This window comes from Salmo trutta, chromosome 34 (genome assembly GCF_901001165.1).
Source record: "Salmo trutta chromosome 34, fSalTru1.1, whole genome shotgun sequence".
NCBI classification, from domain to species: Eukaryota; Metazoa; Chordata; class Actinopteri; order Salmoniformes; family Salmonidae; genus Salmo; species Salmo trutta.
This window is the reverse complement of record NC_042990.1, coordinates 1936458-1962233: the sequence shown is the minus strand read 5'-3', so window position 1 is coordinate 1962233 and position 25776 is coordinate 1936458. Positions and strand designations below refer to the sequence as shown.

General features: G+C 43.7%; 1 protein-coding gene across 7 annotated transcripts in view; it reads left to right on the top strand.

Moving 5' to 3' along the window:
- LOC115173303 (sodium bicarbonate cotransporter 3) overlaps nucleotides 1-25776 on the top strand; it is a 72179-nt gene that overhangs the window by 40884 nt on the left and 5519 nt on the right. For 6 of the 7 annotated variants that reach the window (XM_029731276.1, XM_029731277.1, XM_029731278.1 and 3 more), the window contains exons 7-21: nucleotides 66-443; nucleotides 7457-7539; nucleotides 9747-9904; nucleotides 10143-10230; nucleotides 10453-10599; nucleotides 11129-11238; nucleotides 16684-16858; nucleotides 19117-19250; nucleotides 19948-20193; nucleotides 20412-20517; nucleotides 20602-20763; nucleotides 21008-21121; nucleotides 23540-23701; nucleotides 23939-24064; nucleotides 24410-24535. In XM_029731276.1, the coding sequence (XP_029587136.1) occupies nucleotides 66-443; nucleotides 7457-7539; nucleotides 9747-9904; nucleotides 10143-10230; nucleotides 10453-10599; nucleotides 11129-11238; nucleotides 16684-16858; nucleotides 19117-19250; nucleotides 19948-20193; nucleotides 20412-20517; nucleotides 20602-20763; nucleotides 21008-21121; nucleotides 23540-23701; nucleotides 23939-24064; nucleotides 24410-24535 (2315 nt within the window). The remainder of the gene's footprint in view (nucleotides 1-65; nucleotides 444-7456; nucleotides 7540-9746; nucleotides 9905-10142; nucleotides 10231-10452; nucleotides 10600-11128; nucleotides 11239-16683; nucleotides 16859-19116; nucleotides 19251-19947; nucleotides 20194-20411; nucleotides 20518-20601; nucleotides 20764-21007; nucleotides 21122-23539; nucleotides 23702-23938; nucleotides 24065-24409; nucleotides 24536-25776) is intronic. The other variant, XM_029731281.1, reaches the window with a different exon arrangement.

Genomic DNA, 25776 nt, shown 5'->3' with positions numbered 1-25776 from the left:
TTTTTCCTCCCTTTCTTCTCTCCCTCCTCTCCCTTCTTTGTTGTTGTGTCTTCCCGCCACTCCAGGGGAGGGCCTCTCCGCCTCCCGCCACTCCCTGAAGCCGGGGGCCTCCGTCTCCAACCTGTCCCAGAGGCGAGAGTCCCGGGTCTCCATCCTCCTCAACCTCCTCCTGCCAAACTCCTCCTCCACCTCCGCCGGGGGGCACTCAACTGGACCCTCGCCCCTCACCACCCCCCAGAACACGCCCCCTACTCCCCGCCGCTCCCCAAACCCTCACCGCGCTTCTGGCCCCGTCCCGGTCCGCCAGGCCATCCCGGAGGTGGTGGTGTCACCGCCTGAGGACGACGAGTCGCCACCCACCGCCATTACGATGGATGAGGAGGCGTATTCCGCTCGGCAACCGTCGCTGCAGACTAAAGGGCTCCAGCAGCTGCCCTTAGAAGGCAAATATCTGTGTAGCCTGCCAGTGTGAGTCACGGCTTGAACAGAGAACACTAGCACCAGCATGCTGGCTGTGCCCTCCTTCTCTACCCTACCATAAATCTATTATCAACCCCCAGCAATGTTCACTTTTTATACCCCTCTATTGACTCAACAAGACCTCACACAGCTCTCTCTCTCTCTCCACCTCACTCAGTTTTCCTCTACCTCATTCCATTCTTGCATACCTCTGTTTCTCTATCAAACATCTTTCTGCACTCTCCCTTTCTCTCATATCTCGCTCCATTCCTAGACTATTTATTGTTCACATTCCTTTCTCTCTATCTCCACCTTTCTTCATCCAGCCCTTCCACACTACCCTCACCTTGCTTGGCTTGGTCTCTCCACTTCTCTTTGCTCAGTGTGTGTGCATGGCTCTTCTCGAGAATGGAAAATGGGTTTTATCATTTACCATACCATAGTTCTGCAGTGTCCGACATTAACGATGGCCCGCCAGTAAAAACGTGTGCTGGGCCAGTAACTTCTCAGTGCATTTTGGCATTCCAGTTCGACATTTACCTGCTGTGTAATCTCCCATGGACAGATCTACGCAAACATAACTGGTACCGTAGAATCTCTTGGGAAGGAATGGGATGCGTGGGATAGAGAGCAGCAGTAGTTCTGTTGTTTTTTTAGTATTTTTTTGTAACTAGTTATTTGGACTTATCACGATTTCGCAGGTGTATGTATCTTTCGAATTTCGGGAATGGGAGGGGATCTTCGGCCCCATAACTTGCAAAGAGAGAGGGTTCTGCTCCTCGTTCTGGTTCCGCTCCTCGTTCTAGCATCTCTTCATCTCTTCTCTCAACACGTATGGACCCAGAATCGAGCAGCTGACTACATGAAACTTTCATTTGGGGTTAACCAAGATTATCTGCTCTGTCGCTGTCTTGAAAACCATTTGAAGACTACACATGGAAAAGTCATGCTATTTGTATTTGAGCAATATGATTGGCCATTCATTCAACCACGCTCCTCGCGAGTCACAACTTCTCGAGCAGTACATATTGTAAGTTGATGCGTTCACACGGCACACGTGAGCTGTCCAGAATAGAATGAAGCGCTCACCAATCCATTTCCTTTGGGAAAATTGATTCATAAAAGTAAACCTTTAATAGTGAATATATAGTACTAGCAATATGCTGGCTACTGTTGATAAAAAGACACCTGGAATTCATCTTGGCTAGCCTTGTCATAATGGTAGCCATGTTGAATAGACCAAATCGCAGGCGGAATGTGGATACTCATCTTTTTAATATTTTAGAGCAAAGTATACACAGAAAACAATAAACACGAACGACTCCAGACAGGCTAACAAGCTACTTACAAAATCATAGCAGTGTTAACACAACCACCCAAAAACCCAAGTATAAATATATGACTCCCAATCAGGAACAACGATAACCAGCTGTCCCTGGTCGGGAGCCACACAGACCAACATAGAAACACAACACCCAGAACAAACATACACAGACATCTGCTGCCACGTCCTGACCAAAATACTACACAACTACACCCTCTGCTGGTCAGGACGTGACAAGCCTACTTGATTAGAAGATTATTATCTTCTCTTTTGAAAGGCAGTTGTCGTAATGGGGAAGCATCCTATTCTTAGATCTTCTCAAAATAACATACTTTAGAAACAAAAGTGAATGCAATTAATACAATGCAATTCTAAATAATGATATTGCTAGATTCTATTCTACAGCTTTTTAATACATACCATAATAACCAAATGTAGCCTATTACTAGCCAAACATAGAGAGAAAGCATGCCAACCTATAGGCCCTGTATGACCCCAATGCATTTTAACTACACCATTTTGGGCCAGTGAGAAAAAAAGTTCACGTTTCACTCTGGTTCTGTGATTATTTCTTTGTCCACTTTTTCATTGCAAACCTTTTTTCATTCATTCAGTCCTAAAATGAAAATCCGAAGGCATTTAATCGACTGCAAGTTTTCCATCCCTTGAGGCCTGTTTAGTCTAGACAGTGTAAGAGATGAGTCGACAGGTCTCATATTATGGCTTATTTTTCCAGTTACTGTCACTTCTCTCCATGACTGTTCCATTGTGAATATACTGTATGACCAGGACAGACTTAAACAACTTCAAATATCTTGTATTTTTCCAGAGCAGCATCGTTTGGCGTCTCCTCCATAATTCCTGAGTATAAACATACACGTCTCAGACGTTCTCCTCCTAAAGAGTCTAGCAAGGGACTCCTGCAGTACATGTGCAAACAGCATGCTAAATATAAAACCATAGAGAGGGGTTGGGATGGGAGGGTTTTAACGTTGGCACATAACTTTCTTAGTCCCAGTGACATCCACAGTGACTTTTTGTTCTTCCCGGACCTGGATAGTATTTAGCCCCTGTATTTATAGCAGTGTGTGTAGAAGAGAGCTGAACTGGAAGGTTGGGTCATGAGAATTAGAGACTTCTAGTTCGGAGGGAAACATGATTTAAGGTGGGCAACTCGTTGTCTTATTATAGGTACTAGTGTGGTTCTGTAATCTTCCATTACTTCTGTCTAGGAGACAACGTTTGCCAAGAAACTATATACTGTACTTGACCACGTTGTGAGTATCGCTCGAGTGAAGTTTGAATCCCATGTTTGACAACAGTTGCCAAGAAACCAAATACTAGACACTTACTTCACCTCGTTCTGAGTATCGTTCATTTGAGTTTGAATCCCATTCTTGCGTAGACAGGAAGTGTAAGATGATTTGTAGGAACTATTAGGCTTAACCTTTTAACACCCAAACCAGCTATCTCACTTACAAAATTGCTTGGCAAACCACCTCTCCCTAATGGCAGGCTATAGAGAGTTATTGTAGATTCAATATAGCGTCAAATGCCTTCATTGCATCCCACACACGATGAATGCAGCTGCTCATTCCTGATCAGGCCCTGGGGTCACTTTAGGCTATTCTTCACCGTTAGTGTCCGCTAACAACATAATTGACCCTGAGAGTTATAACTGCAATCGACACTGTATCAGCATCAGGGGAGTCAGAGCATCATCAGTCTTCCTACCAAGGCTTATATACAGTTGCGGACTAAATATATACAGTTGCGGACTAAATATATATTTTTCTTAAATAATTCCCTATTTCATATAAAATAAGTTGAAATTGAAAACAACATTTGGTCTCCACACCTTGTGCTATTGGGTTTTCAACATTGCAGAACATTTTACTTTTTACATTTTAGTCATTTAGCAGACGCTCTTATCCAGAGCCACTTACAGTAGTGAATGCATACATTTCATTTCATGCATTTTTACAAATTGTATTTTTGTAAACTTAAATTGGCATGCACAAAATTGTTGGCACCCCGGAGCTAGTACTTGGTTGCACAGCCTTTGGCCAAGATAACTGCCAACAAACATTGCACTCCAAAACACCTTGATAATCTGCTGACTCCATGCTGTCTTGTACACATTCAAGGCCCCCCAGTGCCAGAGGCAGCATGGCAACACCACAGCATTAACAAACCTCCCCCGTGTTTGATTGTGGGGAGGGTGTTCTTTTCTTTATTGAATGCTTAAATTGGTCGTTGGTAAACATAGGAAGACCCCACTGCTGAAGGAGACACAAGCCTGATTGAGCTTCTCATAAACCCACCTTAACAAGCATAAACCCCGGGGACAATGTTCTGTGGACCAATAAAACAAAATTTGAGCTCTTTGGAAATACAAATCAGCGCTGTGTTTACTGACAAATTAAGCACACCCTCCCTACATTCAAAGATGGGGAGGTTTGATAATGCTGTGAGGTTGCTTTGCTGACTCTGGTCCTGGAGGCCTTGAACGTGCGCAAAGCATCATGATCACACTTCCTCAATTCAAAAATGATGGCGACACTTTACCAAAGATGGTTTGGTATAGTTTAGAAACTTGGGAACCAAGCTCGAGTTAGTGTATCCTGTTATCGCCTGGACAAGTTGAAATATCATCCCGGAAAAAGAGAGAGAACGTTCTCTAGTAATACTAGTCCCATGTAAATAGGGCTATAGCCTTAATAATAACGAGTGCTGAATTAAGCTTTTCTTGCAGTAAAATTATACACCAAATGTAGGAATAATTTGGATTTGGGAACAGGATGGAGAAATATGATTTATTTATTTTTGCAACTTGAGATAATACAATGCTCAGTTAGATACCATCTGTAAAGGTGCCATCTTTATCATAAAAGCTGATTCGTATTTCAACCACATAAAATATGCATCAAAGCCGAACTGAAATTGCATCAGAAACAAGTTTATTTTTGTCACGTCGTGTGTGTAGGTGGCAGGGAAGTCAGGCGCAGGAGAAACAAACTGGGTGTAACTGGAGTAGTTTAATAAAAACCAAAGCACATTATAAAATTAACGTGGGTACAATAACCCGCTGCGCACCAATCCAAAAACACGAGCACATAACAACAAACAATCACTGACAAGGACATGAGGGGAAACAGGGTTAAATACACAACATGTAATGAATGGGATTGGAACCAGGTGTGTAGGAAGACAAGACAAAACCAATGGAAAATGAAAAATGGATCAATGATGGCTAGAAGACCGGTGACGTCGACCTCCAAGCACCGCCCGAACAAGGAGGGGCATCGACTTCGGAAGAAGTAGTGACACTTTTTCCTACAGCCGGTCAAACTGACGTCATTAGGACATTTTGCACAGAAAATCTTTCCTGTTTTATTTAATATTTGCATTATTGTAACGTTATTTTCTCCCCATGCCCTAAACTTCTTTGCTACGCAAAAGAAGCCCGAAAAATTGACCGATGTCAACTAGATTGAAGAATCAATTCTTCAATCGATCTATTACGTTATTCTGTTGGGCAAGGGTTTATTTAGTCTTCTAGGGCAACATATAATGACAAAAGAGAAGCTACATGTATCTAATTATAGACAAGTTGACTAACAAATAGCCTACCAGAATGTCGGAAATTATAAGCAGAAACATCTAAAAACAGGCAACAACAAAAAATCCTGCAGGCCTGTCAAAAAATCGTTCTGCAGTCTTTGACTGTAGCCTATAGCACATGTTCTATATTTGCGGATTAAGATTGGGTGCGGGGCTCAGATTTTCACTTTGTCACATAGTCGGGCAGTTGTGGATGGGTTATTAGCAATTAGCAATTGCGGATGAACACGGCTGACCCATGCACCACTACTGGGGTGACAATAATTTTGTCCATGCCTTTTGTCTTTATTTTCAGAATTAAAATTGCAAACTAAAGTTTACAAAAATAAAATTTGGTTCTGCAATGTTGATAATCTAACAATAACGTGTTTTACTTATTTGAGAAGAAATAGGTAATTATTTAAGAGAAGTGCAAGGGTGCCAATATATTTGGCTGCAATACAGTAGACCTGCTCACCTTTTGACTGCTGGATTCTTTAGTAAGAACTGTCTAATGCCACGGCAGCACTCATGTCACAGTACCACACATAACATGTAGTGTCAGCTCTTGGTATGCAGATGAAGACAAATTATCAGAGTCAGTAGTGTTTGTCCTCAGTGTGCCCCTGGTTTTGGAATGATATGATTTGATTAGTCAAACTCGTTTACTGTACATATAGAGCATGGCCGGATATCCAGCATGGAGCGTGCATTCCGGGTTTAAGCTTCCGGATGCAATCTCCACTAATTCCTGTCACTCCCAGGGGCTTTGTAGGGAATGTGAGCAATAGCGCTTCTGTTCGTCCCAACATGGCTGCCTCATAGCCCGCAGGACCGAGTTAGAATAGGTCACAGGTCAAGGATGACCACAAGGAGGAAACTGTCACCCATTCATATTCATTTGAACATTCCTCTACGTTCTAGGTGACTGAGACCGAGGGAGTGGAGTGTGTGGTGTCGCTATGTTACAGTTCATTCATTTCTGTGGTTCTTTCCTCAATGCACGTCTCCCTCGCTGAGGTGCTGGCGTTTCCTGTGTACGGCTCACCTCACATGGCTAAAGGGCGCATTGAAGTCGAGGTGCAATTTCTTGAACCCTCATCACTGCAGGCCATAATGAAGTTTCATTATGTTGTCAATTAATTAAGGTCTTTTGAGATTGTATAAATTGTAACTCTGTATCAAATACTATTTAGCAGGGGCCTCCCAGGTGGCGCAGTGGTCTAAGGCACTGCATCGCAGTGCTAGCTGTGCCACCAGAGATTCTGGGTTCGAGCCCAGGCTCTGCCGCACCCGACCGCGACCGGGAGGGTCATGGGCGACGCACAATCGGCCCAGCGTCGTCCGGGTTCGGGAGGGTTTGGCTGGCAGGGATATCCTTGTCTCATCGTGCACTAGCAACTCCTGTGACGTGCTGGGCGCAGTGCACACTGACCAAGTTGCTAGGTGTATGGTGTTTCCTCTGACACATTGGTGCGGCTGGCTTCCGGGTTGGATGTGTGTTGTGTCAAGAAGCAGTGCGGCTTGGTTGGGTTGTGTTTCGGAGGACGCATGGCTCTTGACCTTCACCTCTCCCGAGTCTGTACAGGAGTTGCAGCGATGAGACAAGACAGTAACTACTACCAATTGGGAACCTATAGAAAAATAATTTAATTCATTGATCAGAGTATGGCTACATCATTTTTGTGTAGATTAAGGCTTCTCAAATTTTAAATATGAGAACCGGTATTGTGTTTTGATGCTTTGCAAACTGTCTGCATATGAGTGATATATGAAAAACACAATATTATCAAAAGAGAACCTATAGAAAAATAATTTAATTCATTGATCAGAGTATGGCTACACCATTTTTGTGTAGATTAAGGCTTCTCAAATTTTAAATATGAGAACCGGTATTGTGTTTTGATGCTTTGCAAACTGTCTGCATATGAGTAATATATGAAAAACACAATATTATCAAAAGTAGGCATTCTAATCTCAGTATCCACGAGAATGCAGGTGCCTCGGTGCTCCGGAGCTGACATTGCTAATACTCTTCTGCCACAATCCCCTGTCTGTTTGTCGTTTCAGGGCCACTGATATCCACGCACTCTGTCCCCAGTAACCTGGATAGCAGCAGCAAGGCCGGAGACAGGAGGCCCTCCAAAGCTGGGGTCAGTAAAGATAATAGCAGTGTGGACATCATCAAGGTAACCTCTGCAACTGGGCAAAGAAACAGATGGCAGTTCTGCTTCTAGCTCCTAAGAAACTTTGCAACAAGCATTTCGCTACATCACAAGTGTTTCGCTACACCTTCAAAAACATCTGCTAAATATGTGTATGTGACCAATAAAATTTGATTTGATCATCAGCCACATTCATCCAGAGGACCAAGACAACCATCATCAATCCACAGCCCTTACTCTCTGGGCATAATAAACATCACCTGCCTTCTAGAACCAAGAACCAGTCTCAAAGTTAACTGTACGGTGTTTTATTTCAATAACTGGGTTTGGTTCAGTGAGCTCTCCCTCATTTTATCACTTTACGACTCTTTCATCCATGTAATAAGTATGCTGGCGGCCATGAGGAGTCATCAGCTTCAAACCAGCTTTCATGTGTATGCCAAGAAGCAACCTCTTACTGGGGGAGTCTAATCAAGAGAGGGAGACATAGTGTGTGTGTGTTTTTGAAAAGAGAGAGATGCAGATATGACCCATTTCAGTGGGCAAGGTTTCCCAGCTCTCTTAAATAGTTCAAACGACCTTGTGACGAAAGGAACTCCATTGCTCTGTACTGCCCTTATATTCTCCCTCTACGCCAGTAGTTCCCAAACTTTTGGGTGCTCCCCCTAGGGGAACTCAGTGCGGAGTTCAACTTACTCTTGTCATGTCAGTCATTGCATACCTTAGAGGGCTTTTTATAACTTGTCAGAAATGTCCAGATCAACTAGCCCATGTCAGCTAACTTTTTTTTAAGCTAGTTTTTTTTAGCCCATGTTCGAGTCACTCAAATATCACATGAATACACATTAGACATGGTAAAATGTATAGAATTGCAAAAAAATTGCTTTAAAACGGCTAAATCTTCTCTGCACCCCATGAGAAAATGTGTTGAATTGCAGGAAATAAGATTTAAACCTACAAAATGTTATCTCCACCAACAAGAGGGTTGTGAACAGTGCTTGTGCCCATAGAAATAGACATGGGGGGGGGGTAGATACTGCATAATGATACAACAAACCAGTGTTTCCCAATATGAAGCTGCATTCCCGTGGGCATCTCGCGGGACCCGACAGACATCATTGCGGTGTAGTTGGCATTTTTCATGCTATGGGCGTGGGGGTCAGAAACTTTGGGCTGAAAATATTGTATGGTATATCCCCACAGATTATTTAGAACAGTTGTCTTTCTGTTTTGTATGTGTTATCTATTGTATTAAAACCCCCTAGAGTCGATGTCCGCGCCCTCCGCGGAACTCTAGTTAGCTAAATACAAAAAATCCCCATAAAAATCTGTCAGTTTAAGCTAGAGATTTGTTTTGCATTGAACGAGTCTCAATCCGCCGATGTCGCATCTGCAGTGAAAGGTGGCAGAGCTAGAGCGGTGTTTGCTCTACGATCCCCACAAGCGTCTTGAGACTCATCTGAACTTGGTACAGCCGATCTGCCAACTTCTGTCTGTAGCATCCGAACAGTTTGGGCTACACGCTAATATGACCCCTTTGTGGAAAGGTGAGACTCTCATGAACACGTGCATGTTTTGCTCTAGGTCTCACAAGGCCTCACAAGACTCGTCTGAAGGTCCACTGGTACCAGTCGAAAAAATTAATGGAACTATATGGAGACTGTTAGTGTCAAAAATAAGGTGTTAAATACATGTAAAAAAGAAAAAATATGAAACATGTTTCCTTATCTTTCTTATATCTCTAAGCTATAGGACAATAATACGATAGCCTAATATAATGGGCCATGTGAGAATCTCTGGTATTTTAACCTATTTCTTAGCCTATTTTTGTGCATTTTGATCTTGCCTAGGGTGGCAAAATTGCTAGGACCAGGGTTGCAAAGCGAGCTACGTCACATACACCTAAAATAACATTGCGGGACTGTGGTCAGATTCGGGACCAGTTCTTGCGGGAGCGGGTGGGAGTCGGACAAGAAGTCAGCAAGAGCTAGAGGGCAGTATGAAAAGCAGTAGGCGGGAGCGGGATGAAGAATTCTTTCCTGCGCAGACCTCTTTCCCTAACACTCTCTCGATTCAACTCATCATCAAGCCTTTGCTAGGGCAAAAAAACTCAAATATACTTTGTGATTGGGAGACACTCTCATATAGTTGTTACTCCCTAAAGTCTCTCTCTCTGTCCCATTCGGCTCCTATAGGTGGACATGAACTTCATGAAGAAGATTCCTCCGGGGGCTGAGGCGTCCAACGTGCTGGTAGGCGAGGTGGACTTCCTGGAGAAGCCCATCATCGCCTTCGTACGCCTGTCTCCCGCCGTCCTCATCACAGGGCTCACGGAGGTGCCCGTGCCCACCAGGTAGGTACACTACATCTCTACACCCACTCTTTCACTGCTCTTTCTCTGTCTAACCTGCTGGTTCTGGGTTTTATTCTTGCACCTACTCTCCTACAGTAACCTAAACCATTTGTATTTGGATGTCCTATCACCAAATATACTCACTTATGTTGGGTTTTGAGTAAAATACATTATATCTGTCCATCTACATATATTTGCGTTGAGTCTAATGTGTGAAAATGGTTTGTGTCCTCTACAGATTTCTGTTCCTGCTACTGGGTCCACACGGGAAAGGCCCTCAGTACCATGAGATTGGCAGATCCATGGCCACACTGATGACAGATGAGGTGAGAGGAGGGGAGATGTTTTACGTGCTGTTTGTGCAATTATTATTTTATGGTCTTATCAGGATGAGTAACATTCATTCATAAACATGAATTATATCCCCCCCTGACATGCATAGAATATAACAACTGTGAAACTTTTTCCCTTTAGGGGGATCCTTAGGTGTGGCATTCAGATTAGATACATTTTAAGTTAATTAGATCAACATCAGCATTTCTCTGTAGATATTCCACGATGTGGCGTACAAAGCCAAAGACCGGACGGACCTGCTGTCTGGGATAGATGAATTTCTGGACCAGGTGACAGTTCTGCCCCCAGGAGAGTGGGACCCCACGATACGAATCGAACCCCCCAAGAACGTCCCATCGCAGGTTTGGGTCTAAGATGACAATGAGCTTGCCTATAAACAGAAAATGAACAAACCCATACAAATATATATATACATAATACATACATGTCTGAAGTTAAGCCTGATTTTAGATATTGGTCACATATTTAGTGCTCTTCAATCATGACCCTGGAGACCCACAAGGGGTACAGGCTTTTGTTTCTGCATAGCACTAACACACTTGATTAAACTAGTCAAGGGCTTGATAATTAGTTGAATCAGATGTGTTAATACTAGGTTGGAAATATAGCCTGCACTGCACCACCTGTAGGCCCCAGACCAGGATTGAAGAACACTGGCTTGCATGGTAGTTTTCCATTATGTTTTTGATGATGTGTATGACTGTGCCTCCTGGTGGCAGTAGAGGATATGTCAGCCCTGTAATAACTTAGTCATGCGTGCTTACATTTTCGTATGGGTGGCCCCAGCGGAAATCGAACCCACGACCCTGGCGTGGCCAACTCCATGCTCTCCAAACTGAGCTACACCTATAATGACTCTCTCACCTTTAGATGAAGAGGAAGATACCCTCCCAGCCCAATGGGTCGGCCTCACCCTCTGGGGAGATGTTGGAGGAGGATGAAGGCCACGGAGCTGGGCCCGAGCTGCAAAGAACCGGACGGTGAGTTAGACATATGAATTCATAGGGGAGGTTTCCCGGGGTACAGATTAAGATTAATTCTAGATTTAAAAGCAATTTCAATGGAGATTCAATTTTAAGTTTGTTTTTTTAGTCCTGGACTAGGCTTAATCTGTGTCTGGGGAAACTGACCCATAGAGGAGAGTTGATAAGGCAAAAGATTTCAAGGTAAAAGATCCGGGTGCCTTGCGAGGATCAGGTGACAAGTAGCTAATCTGCCCTTGCTAATGTTCAATCGCTGGAAAATAAATGGGACGAACTGAAATCACATATCCTACCAACAGGACATTAAAAACTGTAATATCTTATGTTTCATCGAGTAGTGGCTGTACGACGACATTAAGAACATACAGCTGGCGGGTTATACACTCTTTCGGCAAGACGGAACAACAGCCTCTGGTAAGACACGGGGCGGGGGCCAATGCATTTATGTAAACAACAGCTGGTGCACAATATCTAAGGAAGTCTGAAAGTTTTGCTCACCTGAGGTAGAGTATCTCATGATAAGCTGTAGACCATACTCTCTACCTAGAGAGTTTCATCTGTATTTTTCGTAGCTGTTTACATACCACCACAGAGCGAAGTTGGCACTAAAACCACACTCAATGAGCTGTAATCTGCCATAAGCAAACAGGAAAATGCTCACCCAGAGGTGGCGCTCCTCGTGGCCGGTGACTTTAATGCAGGGAAACTTAAATCAGTTTTACCAAATTTCTATCAGCATATTAAATGTGCACCCAGAGGGAAAACAATTCTAGACCACCTTTACTCCACACACAGGGACGCGTACAAAGCTCTCCCTCGCCCACCATTTGGCAAATCTGACCATAACTCTATCCTCCTGCTTACAAGCAAAAATTTAAGCAGGAAGCACCAGTGACTCAGTCTATAAAAAAGTGGTCAGATGAAGCAGATGCTAAACTACAGGATTGTTTTGCTAGCATGTTCCGGGATTCTTCCGATGGCATTGAGGAGTACACCACATCAGTCACTGGCTTTATCAATAAGTGCATCGAGGACGTCGTCCCCATAGTGACTGTACGTACATACCCCAACCAGAAGCCATTGATTACAGGCAACATTCGTAAAGGGCAGAGCTGCCGGCTTTCAAGGAGCGCGACTCTAACCCAGAAGCTTATAAGATATCCCGCTATGCCCCGAATCATCAAACAGGCAAAACGTCAATACAGGACTAAGATTGAATCGTACTACACCGGCTCCGACGCTCGTCGGATGTGGCAGGGAATGCAAACTATTACAGGCTACAAAGGGAAGCACAGCCGAAGCTGCCCAGTGACACAAGCCTACCAGATGAGCTAAATTACTTCTATGCTCGCTTCGAGGCAAGCAACACTGAAACATGCATGAGAGCATCAGCTGGTCCAGATGACTGTGTGATCACGCTCTCCGCAGCCGATGTGAGTAAGACCTTTAAACAGGTCAACATTCACAAGGCCTCTGGGCCAGACGGATTACCAGGATGTGTACTCCGACCATGCGCTGACCAACTGGCAAGTGTCTTAACTGACATTTTCAACCTCTCCCTGTCTGAGTCTGTAATACCAACATGTTTCAAGCAGACCACCATAGTCCCTGTGCCCAAGAACACTAAGGTAACCTGCCTAAATGACTACCGTCCCGTAGGTCTCACGTCTGTAACCATGAAGTGCTTTGAAAGGCTGGTCATGGCTCACATCAACACCATCATCCCAGAAACCCTCGACCCACTCCAATTTGCATACCGCACCAACAGACCCACAGATCTCTATTGCACCCCACACTGCCCTTTCCCACCTGGACAAAGGGAACACCTATGTGAGAATGCTATTCATTGACTACAGCTTAGTGTTCAACACCATAGAGCCCATAGAGCTCATCACTAAGCTAAGGACCTAAGGACTAAACACCTCCCTCGGCAACTGAATCCTGGACTTCCTGATGGGCTGCCCCCAGGTGGTAAGGTTAGGTAACAACACATCCATCCAGGACCTCTATACCAGGCGATGTCAGAGGAAGGCCCTAAAAATTGTCAGACTCCAGCCACCATAGTCATAGACTATTCTCTCTGCTACCGCACGGCAAGTGGTACCGGAGCGCCAAGTCTCGGTCCAAGAGGCTTCTAAACAGCTTCTACCCCCAAGCCATTAGACTCTTGAACAGCTAATCAAATAGCTACCCAGACTATTTATGCACAGCCACTTTAATAACCCTACCTGCATGTACAGTGAGGGAAAAAAGTGTTTGATCCCCTGCTGATTTTGTGTGTTTGCCCACTGACAAAGAAATGATCAGTCTATAATTTTAATGGTAGGTTTATTTGAACAGTGAGAGACAGAATAACAACAAAAAAATCAAGAAAAACACTTGTCAAAAATGTTATAAAATGATTAGCATTTTAATGAGGGAAATAAGTGTTTGACCCCTCTGCAAAACATGACTTAGTACTTGGTGGCAAAACCCTTGTTTACAGAGGTCAGACGTTTCTTGTAGTTGGCCACCAGGTTTGCACACATCTCAGGAGGGATTTTGTCCCACTCCTCTTTGCAGATCTTCTCCAAGTCATTAAGGTTTCGAGGCTGACGTTTGGCAACTCGAACCTTCAGCTCCCTCCACAGATTTTCTATGGGATTAAGGTCTGGAGACTGGCTAGGCCACTCCAGGACCTTAATGTGCTTCTTCTTGAGCCACTCCTTTGTTGCCTTGGCCGTGTGTTTTGGGTCATTGTCATGCTGGAATACCCATCCATGACCCATTTTCAATGCCCTGGCTGAGGAAAGGAGGTTCTCACCCAAGATTTGACGGTACATGGCCCCGTCCATCGTCCCTTTGATGCGGTGAAGTTGTCCTGTCCCCTTAACATAAAACACCCCCAAAGCATAATGTTTCCACCTCCATGTTTGACGGTGGGGATGGTGTTCTTGGGGTCAAAGGCAGCATTCCTCCTCCTCCAAACACGGCAAGTTGAGTTGATGCCAAAGAGCTCCATTTTGGTCTCATCTGATCACAACACTTTCACCCAGTTGTCCTCTGAATCATTCAGATGTTCATTGGCAAACTTCAGACGGGCATGTGTATGTGCTTTCTTGAGCAGGGGGACCTTGCGGGCGCTGCAGGATTTCAGTCCTTCACGGCGTAGTGTGTTACTAATTGTTTTCTTGGTGACTATGGTCCCAGCTGTCTTGAGATCATTGACAAGATCCTCCTGTGTAGTTCTGGGCTGATTCCTCACCGTTCTCATGATCATTGCAACTCCACGAGGTGAGATCTTGCATGGAGCCCCAGGCCGAGGGAGATTGACAGTTCTTTTGTTTCTTCCATTTGCGAATTATCGCACCAACTGTTGTCACCTTCTCACCAAGCTGCTTGGCGATGGTCTTGTAGCGCATTCCAGCCTTTTGTAGGTCTACAATCTTGTCCCTGACATCCTTGGAGAGCTCTTTGATGTTGGCCATGGTGGAGAGTTTGGAATCTGATTGATTGATTGCTTCTGTGGACAGGTGTCTTTTATACAGGTAACAAGCTGAGATTAGGAGCACTCCCTTTAAGAGTGTGCTCCAAATCTAAGCTCGTTACCTGTATAAAAGACACTTGGGAGCCAGAAATCTTTCTGATTGAGAGGGGGTTAAATACTTATTTCCCTCATTAAAATGCAAATCAATATATAATATTTTTGACATGCGTTTTTCTGGATTGTTTTGTTGTTATTCTGTCTCGCACTGTTCAAATAAACCTACCATTAAAATTATAGACTGATCATTTCTTTGTCAGTGGGCAAACGTACAAAATCAGCAGGGGATCAAATACTTTTTTCCCTCACTGTACATAATTACCTCGACACCGGTGCCCCTGCACATTGACACATTGACTTTGAATTGGTACCCCCTATATATCCCCACTATTGTTATTTACTACTGCTCTTTAATCATTTGTTTTTCATATCTCTTACTTTTTGAGGGGGGGTATTTTCTTAAAACTGCATTGGGCTTGTAGTAAGTAAGCATTTCACCTGTTGTATGCAGCGCATGTGACAAATATAATTTGATTTGAAATAAATGTTATGCATTATGAAATGCATTAAACATTTAAGGTAATACATTATTGAAACTGTTTATGAAGTCAAAATTAACAGCATACAATTCCTACATGCTGTGAGAAGTCATGCACATAATCACCCATATTGAATGGTTGATTTTAATGTTGTGTAGATCATTATGACTGCACAATTACGATGCTGACATAAATAGATACTCAGGTTCTAGGTGTGAAAGCCTCTGTGATCACGTGGCTACCCTTCTTGCAGAGTGTGTTTATTTGTGACCTCACTCCCCCAGGACACACCTGCCCACACCTCACAGACTGGCCACTGCCTTATTTACCACTCTGCAGATCCACTCTCAACTCTGTGTGCTGCTAAAAAAAACAAGCTAAGAGAGGGTCTCTCTCTCTCTTTACCGGGCTGTTAGTCAGTTCCTGGCCACAAAGTGGTTGGTGACTTAGAATTGAGAGTGTTGGGTTGAGCGTGTTTGTAAGTTAGGTGAGTGTGTGAGGTAGAAAGATGGGTTGTGTCACAGCTGTCTTCGTCCTCAGACGAAATAGAGAAATCCTCATCTGAGAAAGTAGACCAATATGCAGCGGAGGTCGCGTTCATCTTTGAATTTAATTAAACAATAACGTGAGCACTATACGAAACAATGACAGTACAACAGTTTTGCAGGCTAACGAAAAGCAATGCAAAAACAACTACCCACAAAGACAAATACACCCTATTATATAGGACTCCCAATCAAAGGCAACTCAACACACCTGCCTTCAATTGGGAGTCCCATCCCAATTAACTATACATAGAAAACGAACCTAGAACCTATACCCACAACTAACTAACTAAACATAGAAATACATAAACACAGAGCAGTGCCCAAAACCCCCGGAATACATAAATAAAACAACCTACTACCTACACCACCACCCCGAACCATATAAAACAAATACCCTCTGCCACATCCTGACCAAACTACAACAACACATAACCCTTAACTGGTCAGGACGTGACAGGTTGACTGGTATCTGGGTCAGAGAGCAGGAGTGTGTCCAACCCCATAGGGAAATGAGAATGAATGCTTGTGAAATAAGTGTAAAAAAATCTGTACCACCAATGAACTGCCATTCACCTACTGTGATGCCCCCAAAAAGTAATCTGGCAGACCCTATTGATGATGGTCTGAAAATGTCATCTGCGGGTCCTGAAAAAATATCTGCCAACCCTATGGAAGGTCCAAAACAGTCGACAAATGTGTTATGGTCCCCTATATGGTATAAAAACCAAATCCAGAAGTACAAGATGTTATCTGGGATACTCTACCGCATTAGTATAATGCTGCTACTTCAGTTAGCCTGCTGCAATGTGTTGTGATTTTTATCTTCCTCCAGGATCTTTGGAGGCCTGGTGATGGATATTAAGCGGAAGGCCCCGTTCTACTGGAGCGACATCCGGGACTCGTTGAACCTGCAGTGTCTGGCCTCCATCCTGTTTCTCTACTGCGCCTGCATGTCCCCTGTCATCACCTTCGGAGGGCTGCTAGGCGAGGCCACAAAGGGCAACATAGTGAGTGGGTCCTTGTACATGAGTGTCAATGAATGCCACTCCGATTACATCTGTTTGTCTTCTATCTGCTATATCACCTAATACAGTTGAAGTTGGAAGTTTACATACACCTTAGCCAAATACATTTAAACTCAGTTTTTCACAATTCCTGACATTTAATCCGAGTAAAAATTCCCAGTTAGGAACACCACTTTATTTTAAGAATGTGAAATGTCAGAATAATAGTAGAGAGAATGATTTATTTAAGCTTTTATTTCTTTCATCACATTCCCAGTGGGTCAGAAGTTTACATACACTCAATTAGTATTTAGTAGCATTGCCTTAAATTGTTTAACTTGGGTCAAACGTTTCGGGTAGCCTTCCTCAAGCTTCCCACAATAAGTTGGGTGAATTTTGGCCCATTCATCCTGACAGAGCTGGTATAACTGAGTCAGGTTTGTAGCCCTCCTTGCTCGCACACACTTTTTCAGTTCTGCCCCAGAAAAATTCTATAGGATTGGGGTCAGGGCTTTGTGATGGCCACTGCAATACCTTGACTTTGTTGTCCTTAAGCCATTTTGCCACAACTTTGGAAGTATGCTTGGGGTCATTGTCCATTTGGAAGACCCATTTGCAACCAAGCTTTAACTTCCTGACTGATGTCTTGAGATGTTGCTTCAATATATCCACATAATTTTCCTGCCTTATTATGCCATCTATTTTGTGAAGTGCACCAGTCCCTCCTGCAGCAAAGCACCCCCACAACATGATGCTGCCACCCCCGTGCTTCACAGTTGGGATGGTGTTCTTCGGCTTGCAAGCCTCCCCCTTTTTCCTCGAAACATAACTATGGTCATTATGGCCAAACAGTTCTATTTTTTGTTTCATCAGACCAGAGGATATTTCTCCAAAAAGTACGATCTTTGTCCCCATGTGCAGTTGCAAACCGTAGTCTGGATTTTTTATGGCGGTTTTGGAGAAGTGGCTTCTTCCTTGCTGAGCGGCATTTCAGGTTATGTCGATATAGGACTCGTTTTACTGTGGCTATAGATACTTTTGTACCTGTTTCCTCCAGCATCTTCACAAGGTCCTTTGCTGTTGTTCTGGGATTGATTTGCACTTTTCGCACCAAAGTACGTTCATCTAGGAGACAACACGTCTCCTTCCTGAGTGGTATGACAGCTGCGTGGTCCCATGGTGTTTATACTTGCGTACTATTGTTTGTACAGATGAACGTGGTAACCGGCAGGCGTTTAAAAATTGCTCCCAAGGATGAACCAGACTTGTGGAGGTCTACAATTTGTTTTCTGAGGTCTTGGCTGATTTCTTTTGATTTTCCCATGATGTCAAGTAAAGAGGCACTGAGTTTGAAGGTAGGCCTTGAAATACATCAACAGGTACACCTCCAATAGGCTAATTGACATCATTTGAGTCAATCAGAAGCTTCTTAAGCCATGACATAATTTTCTGGAATTTTCCAAGCTGTTTAAAGGCACTGTCAAGTTAGTGTATGTAAACTTCTGACCCACTGGAATTGTGATACAGTAAATTATAAGTGAAATAATCTGTCTGTAAACAATTCTTGGAAAAATGACTTGTCATGAACAAAGTAGATGTCCTAACTGACTTGCCAAAACTATAGTTTGTTATTGATACATTTGTGGAGTGGTTGAAAAACAAGTTTTAATGACTCCAACCTAAGTGTATGTAAACTTCCGACTTCAACTGTATCAGCCAGTCACTTAGCTGCCTGGTGAAACAGGTTTACGGCAAGGTCTTACCCTATTTGTTTATCACTAAAAGCATATAGGATGCATATCACTATAAGCAAATAGTAGGTGCTTAGATGGTGTCCCTCTTCCTCAATGCGAGCTACTCTATATACTGTCTCTGTGCTTTGATCCTGACAATGACTTACACACACACACCCTACAGTGACCCTAGATGTCTTTATTAGGAGGGAGACTGTTGGCATAGCGAGCGTCAGCGCGCCGGGGTGTGTGATGTGTCTGAATAAACTGACCAGATGACGAGTGGCCGAGGGATATTACAATTGACAGGCCGACGTGGTGGAAAAAGCAGAGAAGTTTATCTAGGCAGTCTGATGCTAGGCGGTCTGAGCTGGAATGTCAGTTTAAACATATGTATTATGTTATGTGGGGTGTTCTGTCCGCTTTGCCTCTTTTCCCCTTAGTCTCCCAGTCTCTCTGGTTCGTCTATGTATTTACCTCCTCGTCATCCTCCCCTTTTCCCTCCCTCTTTTCCTTCTCTTGCTACAGAGTGCCATAGAGTCTCTGTTTGGGGCGTCCCTCACAGGAGTGGCTTTCTCTCTGTTTGCGGGGCAGCCCCTCACTATCCTGGGCAGCACGGGGCCTGTCCTGGTTTTCGAGAAGATCCTCTTTAAGTTCTGCAAGTGAGTGCTACACCGATCCTGGTTACACTTATTCGCACTGTGGCCTTCTGGTGGTAGCAGCCTGCAAGGACAAGTTCACTACTGCCATTTGGGGATTTGTCATTTGTTTCTCAGTAACTCCCTGAGTTTTATATACTGTACATGTACAGTAAGTTACAAGGACTGGAGTTTTTTCTGGTCAAGTCACATGGTCAGGAAAAACTTGGGGCCCTAACAAGTTATTAGAGAAGTTGGGACAGGCTCAAGGTCATTATTGATGAATCCTCAATCATTTCATAAGGCATAGTCTGAGTGATTGCGCCTCCCCAACAATTGTCATAAACTCTATGCTCTGAGCTCACTGCTTCCAGTACCTAATAAGATATGGATGTGAAAATACACTGAAAACATCCAAAATACATCATCTATACAGCTAAAATCTACAGTACAATGCCATGTAAAAAGAAGTTGACATTGAGGTTAAATAAAGTGTGCTTTCTCAATTTACCAAATTTTTCGGACCATTACTTTAGACAAAATCAAGACTTTAATATTTTTGTAATGTTTTTTTTATTTTTAAATCTTACATTTTTAATTTGAGCAAATTCTAAATTTGCCATTAATCACAAAATCCTGCTAGTTAACTCAAATACATTTTTAAATCGTTTGACAGCCCTAATATTGAGTCTTGATCTTATCTACCGTACTACCCACCCAGGGACTACGGCCTGTCCTACCTGTCTCTGAGGACCAGCATCGGCCTGTGGACGGCCTTCCTCTGCCTGGTCCTGGTGGCCACAGACGCTAGCTCCCTGGTCTGTTACATCACACGCTTCACAGAGGAGGCCTTCGCCGCTCTCATCTGCATCATCTTCATCTACGAGGCCCTGGAGAAACTCTTCCAGCTGGGGGAACACTACCCCGTCAACATGCACAACGAGCTGGACAACCTCACCCTCTACTCGTGAGTCTGGGTTAGAGAGCCTCGGTGGAGGGCAAAAGACGCGAGAAGTGGGCACTGCCATTTTTCCGCTTTCTTCAGGAAATGTATCTTTTCTATTTGGATTTCTGCGTTTTAGATGTTACCACTGACTATAAAAGGGGAGCTTATGGTTTTGTGCTATTTAGGATGGTTTTGTGCTATTTAGGATGGGGAGTGTAAGATTTAGTCTCTTGACTCAGGTGTCAGTGTTCTCCACCGGCCAACGCCTCCGCTCAGATCTTGCAGACGTGGAACCAGACAGGACACACACCAGACTCTATCTCCTGGAACAGCCTCAACGTATCGGTTAGTCAGAGGACACACACATACACACTGCAAAAACATCTGTTGTGCCTGTGTATTTCTCTGACCCTTTACACTCTTTGCTAGATGTGTAACCTGCTCCATGGAGAGTTTGCTGGTCCTGCCTGTGGTCACCACGGCCCCTACATCCCAGATGTCCTCTTCTGGTCCATCATCCTCTTTTTCACCACCTTCTTCCTCTCCTCTTTTCTCAAGGAGATCAAGACCGAGCGATACTTCCCTACAAAGGTGTGTTATTCACTTGGGAGCATGGTGTGTGTGTGTGTCTGTCAATTTTGTCTGGTCAATTTTATTGTGCTGCATCAACATTCACAATTAACTTCAAAGTCTTCATATTCTTCCCACACAACATGTCCCACATTTTGCTATTACTGTTAGCTACTGTGTAGGTGTTCCCACTGAGTGAATTTTAATGACTGTGTTTTTTACACGTTACCATGATTATGTATTGTCGTTAATACGGGTTGTGCAGGTGCGCTCCACCATCAGTGACTTTGCCGTGTTTCTGACCATTATGATCATGGTGCTGGTGGACTATCTAATGGGCATCCCCTCTCCTAAACTCAACGTACCCGACCGCTTTGAGGTAGGACCCCCTTGACTTATTCCACATTTTGTTGTTACGGTCTGAATTCAAATGGATGAAGTATTTTTTTTAAATCTCATCCACCTACACACAATACCCCATAATGACAAAGTGAGTAAAAATAAATTGTGCAGAAGTATTCACACCCCTGAGTCAATACATATTAGAATCATCTTTGACAGCAATTACAGCTGTGAGTGTTTCTTGTTAAGTCTTTAAGAGCTTTGCACACCTGGATTGTACAACATTTGCCCATTATTCTTTTCAAAATTCTTTAACCTCTGTCAAATTGGTTGTTGATCATTGCTAGACAACCATTTTCAAGTCTTGCCATAGATTTTCAAGAAGATTAAAGTCAATCCAACACAACACTTTCGATTCAGGACAAAAACTGAATTGCTTTGCCACATGTTTTGCAGTATTACTTTAGTGTCTTGTTGCAAACTAGATGCATCTTTTGGAATATTTTTGTTCTGTACAGTCTCTCTTTTCACTTTGTCAATTAGTTTAGTATTATGGAGTAACTACAATGTTGTTGATCCAGCCTCAGTTTTCTGTTATCACAGCCATTAAACTCTGCAACTGTTTTAAAGTCACCATTGGCCTCATGGTGAAATCCCTGAGTGGTTTCCTTCCGCACCAGCAAATGAGTTAGGAAGGATGCCTAACTTTTTTGAGTAGGTGTGTCCAAACTTTTGACTGGTTGTGTATATACACTACATGGCCACTGTGTGTGTGTCCACAATCAGCTCCTTTGTTTTGATGACATTGAGGGAGAGGTTATTTTCCTGGCACCACTACGCCAGGGCCCTCACCTTACCCCTGTTAGCTCTCTCGTCGTTGTTGGTAATCAGGCCTACTACTGTTGTGTCATCTGCAAACTCGATGATTGAGATGGTGGCGTGCTTGGCCACAGTCATGGGTGAAGAGGGAGTACAAGAGGGGGCTGAGCACGCACCCATGTGGGGCCCCAGTGTTGAGAATCAGCATAGTAGAGGTGTTGTTGCCTACCTTCACCACCTGGGGGAAGCCGTCAGGAAGCCCAGGACCCAGTTGCACAGGGTGAGGTACAGACCCAGGGCTTCAGGATGAGCTTGGAGGGTACTATGGCGTAGAAGGCTGAGCTGTAGTCAATGAACAGCATTCTTACATAGGTATTCCCCTCTCCAGATGGGATAGTGCAGTGCCAATGTCGATTGCATCATCTGTGGATTTTTTGCTGCGGTATGCAAATTGCAGTGGATCTAGGGTGTCTGGTAATGTGAAGGTGAATTGATCCTTAACTAGCCTCTCAAGCACTTCATGCTGACAGAAGTTAGTGCTACAGAAGTGAGTGCGATAGTATTTACTTTCAGTTAGGTACAGGAACAATCTTGAATCAAGTGGGGACAGCAGACTGGGATAGGGAGAGATTGAACATGCCGTAAACACTCCAGCCAGCTGGTCTGCACGTGCTATGAGGATGCGGCTAGGGATGCTGTCTGGCCCGGCAGCCTTGCAAGGGTTAACACGCGTAAATGTTTTACTCACGTCGGTCACAAAGAATGAGAGCTCACAGTCCTCAGGAGCGGCCCGTGTCAGTGGCACTGTGTTATCCTCAAAGCGGGCAAAGAAGGTGTATAGCTTGTCCGGAAGCAAAACATCGGTGTCCGCGACATGGTTGGTTTTCCCTTCATAATCCGTGATTGTCTGGAGTCCATAACACATACGTCTCTTGTCTGAGCCGTTGAATTGTGACTCCACTTTGTCTCTGTACTTATGTTTTGCCTGTTTGATTGCCTTGTGGAGGGCATAACTGGACTGTTTGTATTCAATCATATTACCAGTCACCTTGCCCTGGTTAAATGCAGTGGTTTGCGCTTTCAGTTTTGCGCGAATGCTGCCATCTATCCACGGTTTTTGGTTTGTCTAGGTTTTAATCGTCAGTGGGAACAACATCCCCTATACACTTCCTGATGAACTCTGTCATCGTGTCAGTGTAAACTTCAATGTTATTCTCATATGCACATACAAAAACACACACAATCAAAACCACACACACCACAACTGCTGCTGGACTTCTTTTTAATGTTGCACAAAACACTTTGCTCTCCATATCCCACTTCCCTGGCACACGTGTAAATATCGTAATGCAAATCAGTTTGAGTGATTCCCTTGTGTTTATACTTCTTCTAAAATGTTATTCTATTTGTGTTCCGTTGAGCTTCTATTCTATGAATTTGTTTGTTACTTAATTTTTCTATTATTTTTATTGCATTGTCCAGAGTTGAGCCTGCAATCACTTCATTGTACTGTGTTCCTGTGCATATGACCAATATACTTGAACTTGCACTTACAGGCTCTTGCTAGCGAACACTATACCCTGACTGCAAGCCAGTAGCTTCAGTTTAAAAGCTAACTCTGTGCTCTGGTCTACAGCCCACCTCCAAGCATCGCGGCTGGCTGATCTCCCCGCTGGGCCCCAACCCCTGGTGGACCCTGCTGGTGGCAGCGCTGCCCGCTCTTCTCTGCACCATCCTCATCTTCATGGACCAGCAGATCACTGCCGTCATCATCAACCGCAAGGAGCACAAGCTCAAAGTGAGCAAGCGCTGGTTTATGGCATAGACTTCCGTAGTCTACATGCTCCGTTTCCACTGCCAAGGTGGAATAGAAACATGTTTACAAATATGTTGTTCTGTCACCCTGTTCTGCCCATTATATTATCATGTGTTGAATGTAGCTAGTGTTTTTAATTCGGTGGTCCAGTTATACTAAAATGGCTTTTTATCCTCTTCTTTTCCCAACTGGTTTTTCCCCCTCTTCTCCGTCATGTAGAAAGGCTGTGGCTACCATCTGGACCTGCTGGTGGTGGCGGTAATGCTGGGAGTTTGCTCCATCATGGGCCTGCCCTGGTTCGTAGCCGCCACCGTGCTCTCCATCTCCCACGTCAACAGTCTCAAGGTTGGCAGCCTGCTGCGGTTTTTATGTCAGCGGTGTCAAACTCAATTCCTGGAGGGCATAGTGTCTGTGTTTTTTTTTGCTCCTCCCTTGTACTTGATTCATCAATTCAGGTCGTCGATTAGTTAGGAACTGCCCTCACCTGGTTGTCTAGGTTTTAACCGGACACAAATGGAAATAACGAATAAATAATACTCGGCCCGCCAGGAATGAATTAAGGGATTAAGTTTGACAACTCTGGTCTAAGTGAGTTATGGATTTGTTTTTTGTGTTAATGTACAAGTCTGAAAAAGATAATGTGTTTCTCTGAGTATAATAAATATTAATCTAATGTAATCAAATCTAAAGGTGGAGTCGGGCTGCTCGGCCCCAGGAGAACAGCCCAAGTTCCTGGGCATCAGAGAGCAGAGAGTCACCGGCTTCATGATCTTTGTCCTCATGGGCTGCTCTGTCTTCATGACCTACGCACTCAAGGTGACAGCTCTTTGGGTTTCAGAAAAGTGTTATATTAATAATCCAGCTTTATTTTTATAAGACAATGGGAGCTGGACACCAATGCCATGACAGGCAATGTGAATGATAAGCAGTTTGACTGTTATACAGTATATTCACCTTACAGTTGAAATGTTGACATGTACTTTTTAAAACCTGTTAGGGACAGATGTTCCGCTAGCGGAACGCCTCACCAATATCCAATGGTAGAGCGTGGTGCGAAATACAAATACCTCAGAAATGCTATAACTTCAATTTCTCAAACATATGACTATTTTACACCATTTTAAAGACAAGACTCTCGTTAATCTAACCACATTGTCCGATTTCAAAAAGGCTTTACAGCGAAAGCAAAACATTAGATTATGTCAGGAGAGTACCCTGCCAAAAATAATCACACAGCCATTTTCAAAGCAAGCACATATGTCACAAAAACCAAAACCACAGCTAAATGCAGCACTAACCTTTGATGATCTTCATCAGATGACACTCCTAGGACATTATGTTATACAATACATGCATGTTTTGTTCAATCAAGTTTATATTTATATCAAAAAACAGCTTTTTACTTTAGCATGTGATGTTCAGAACTAGCATACCCACCGCAAACTTCCGGTGAATTTACTAAATTACTCACGATAAACGTTGACAAAAAACATAACAATTATTTTAAGAATTATAGATGCAGAACTCCTTTATGCAATCGCGGTGTCAGATTTTAAAATAGCTTTTCGGCGAAAGCACATTTTGCAATATTCTGAGTACATAGCCCGGCCATCATGGCTAGCTAATTTGACACCCACCAAGTTTGGCCCTCACCAAACTCAGATTTACTATAAGAAAAATTGGATGACCTTTGCTGTTCTTCGTCAGAATGCACTCCCAGGACTTCTACTTCAACAACAAATGTTGTTTTGGTTCCAAATAATCCATAGTTATAGCATCTCCAGTGTCATTGTTCCCTGCTTGACCACTCACAAAAACTCCTGCTGTTTTTCGCCCAGAGACTGCAGAGACGTCATTCCACTTTCTGGCGCCTTCTGAGAGCCAATTGAAGCCTTAGAAAATGTCACGTTACAGCAGAGATGCTGTATTTTCGATAGAGATGCCACAGAAGGAGAACAAATTGTCAGACAAGGCACTTCCTGTATGGAATCTTCTCAGGTTTTGGCCTGCCATATGAGTTCTGTTATACTCACAGACACCATTCAAACAGTTTTAGA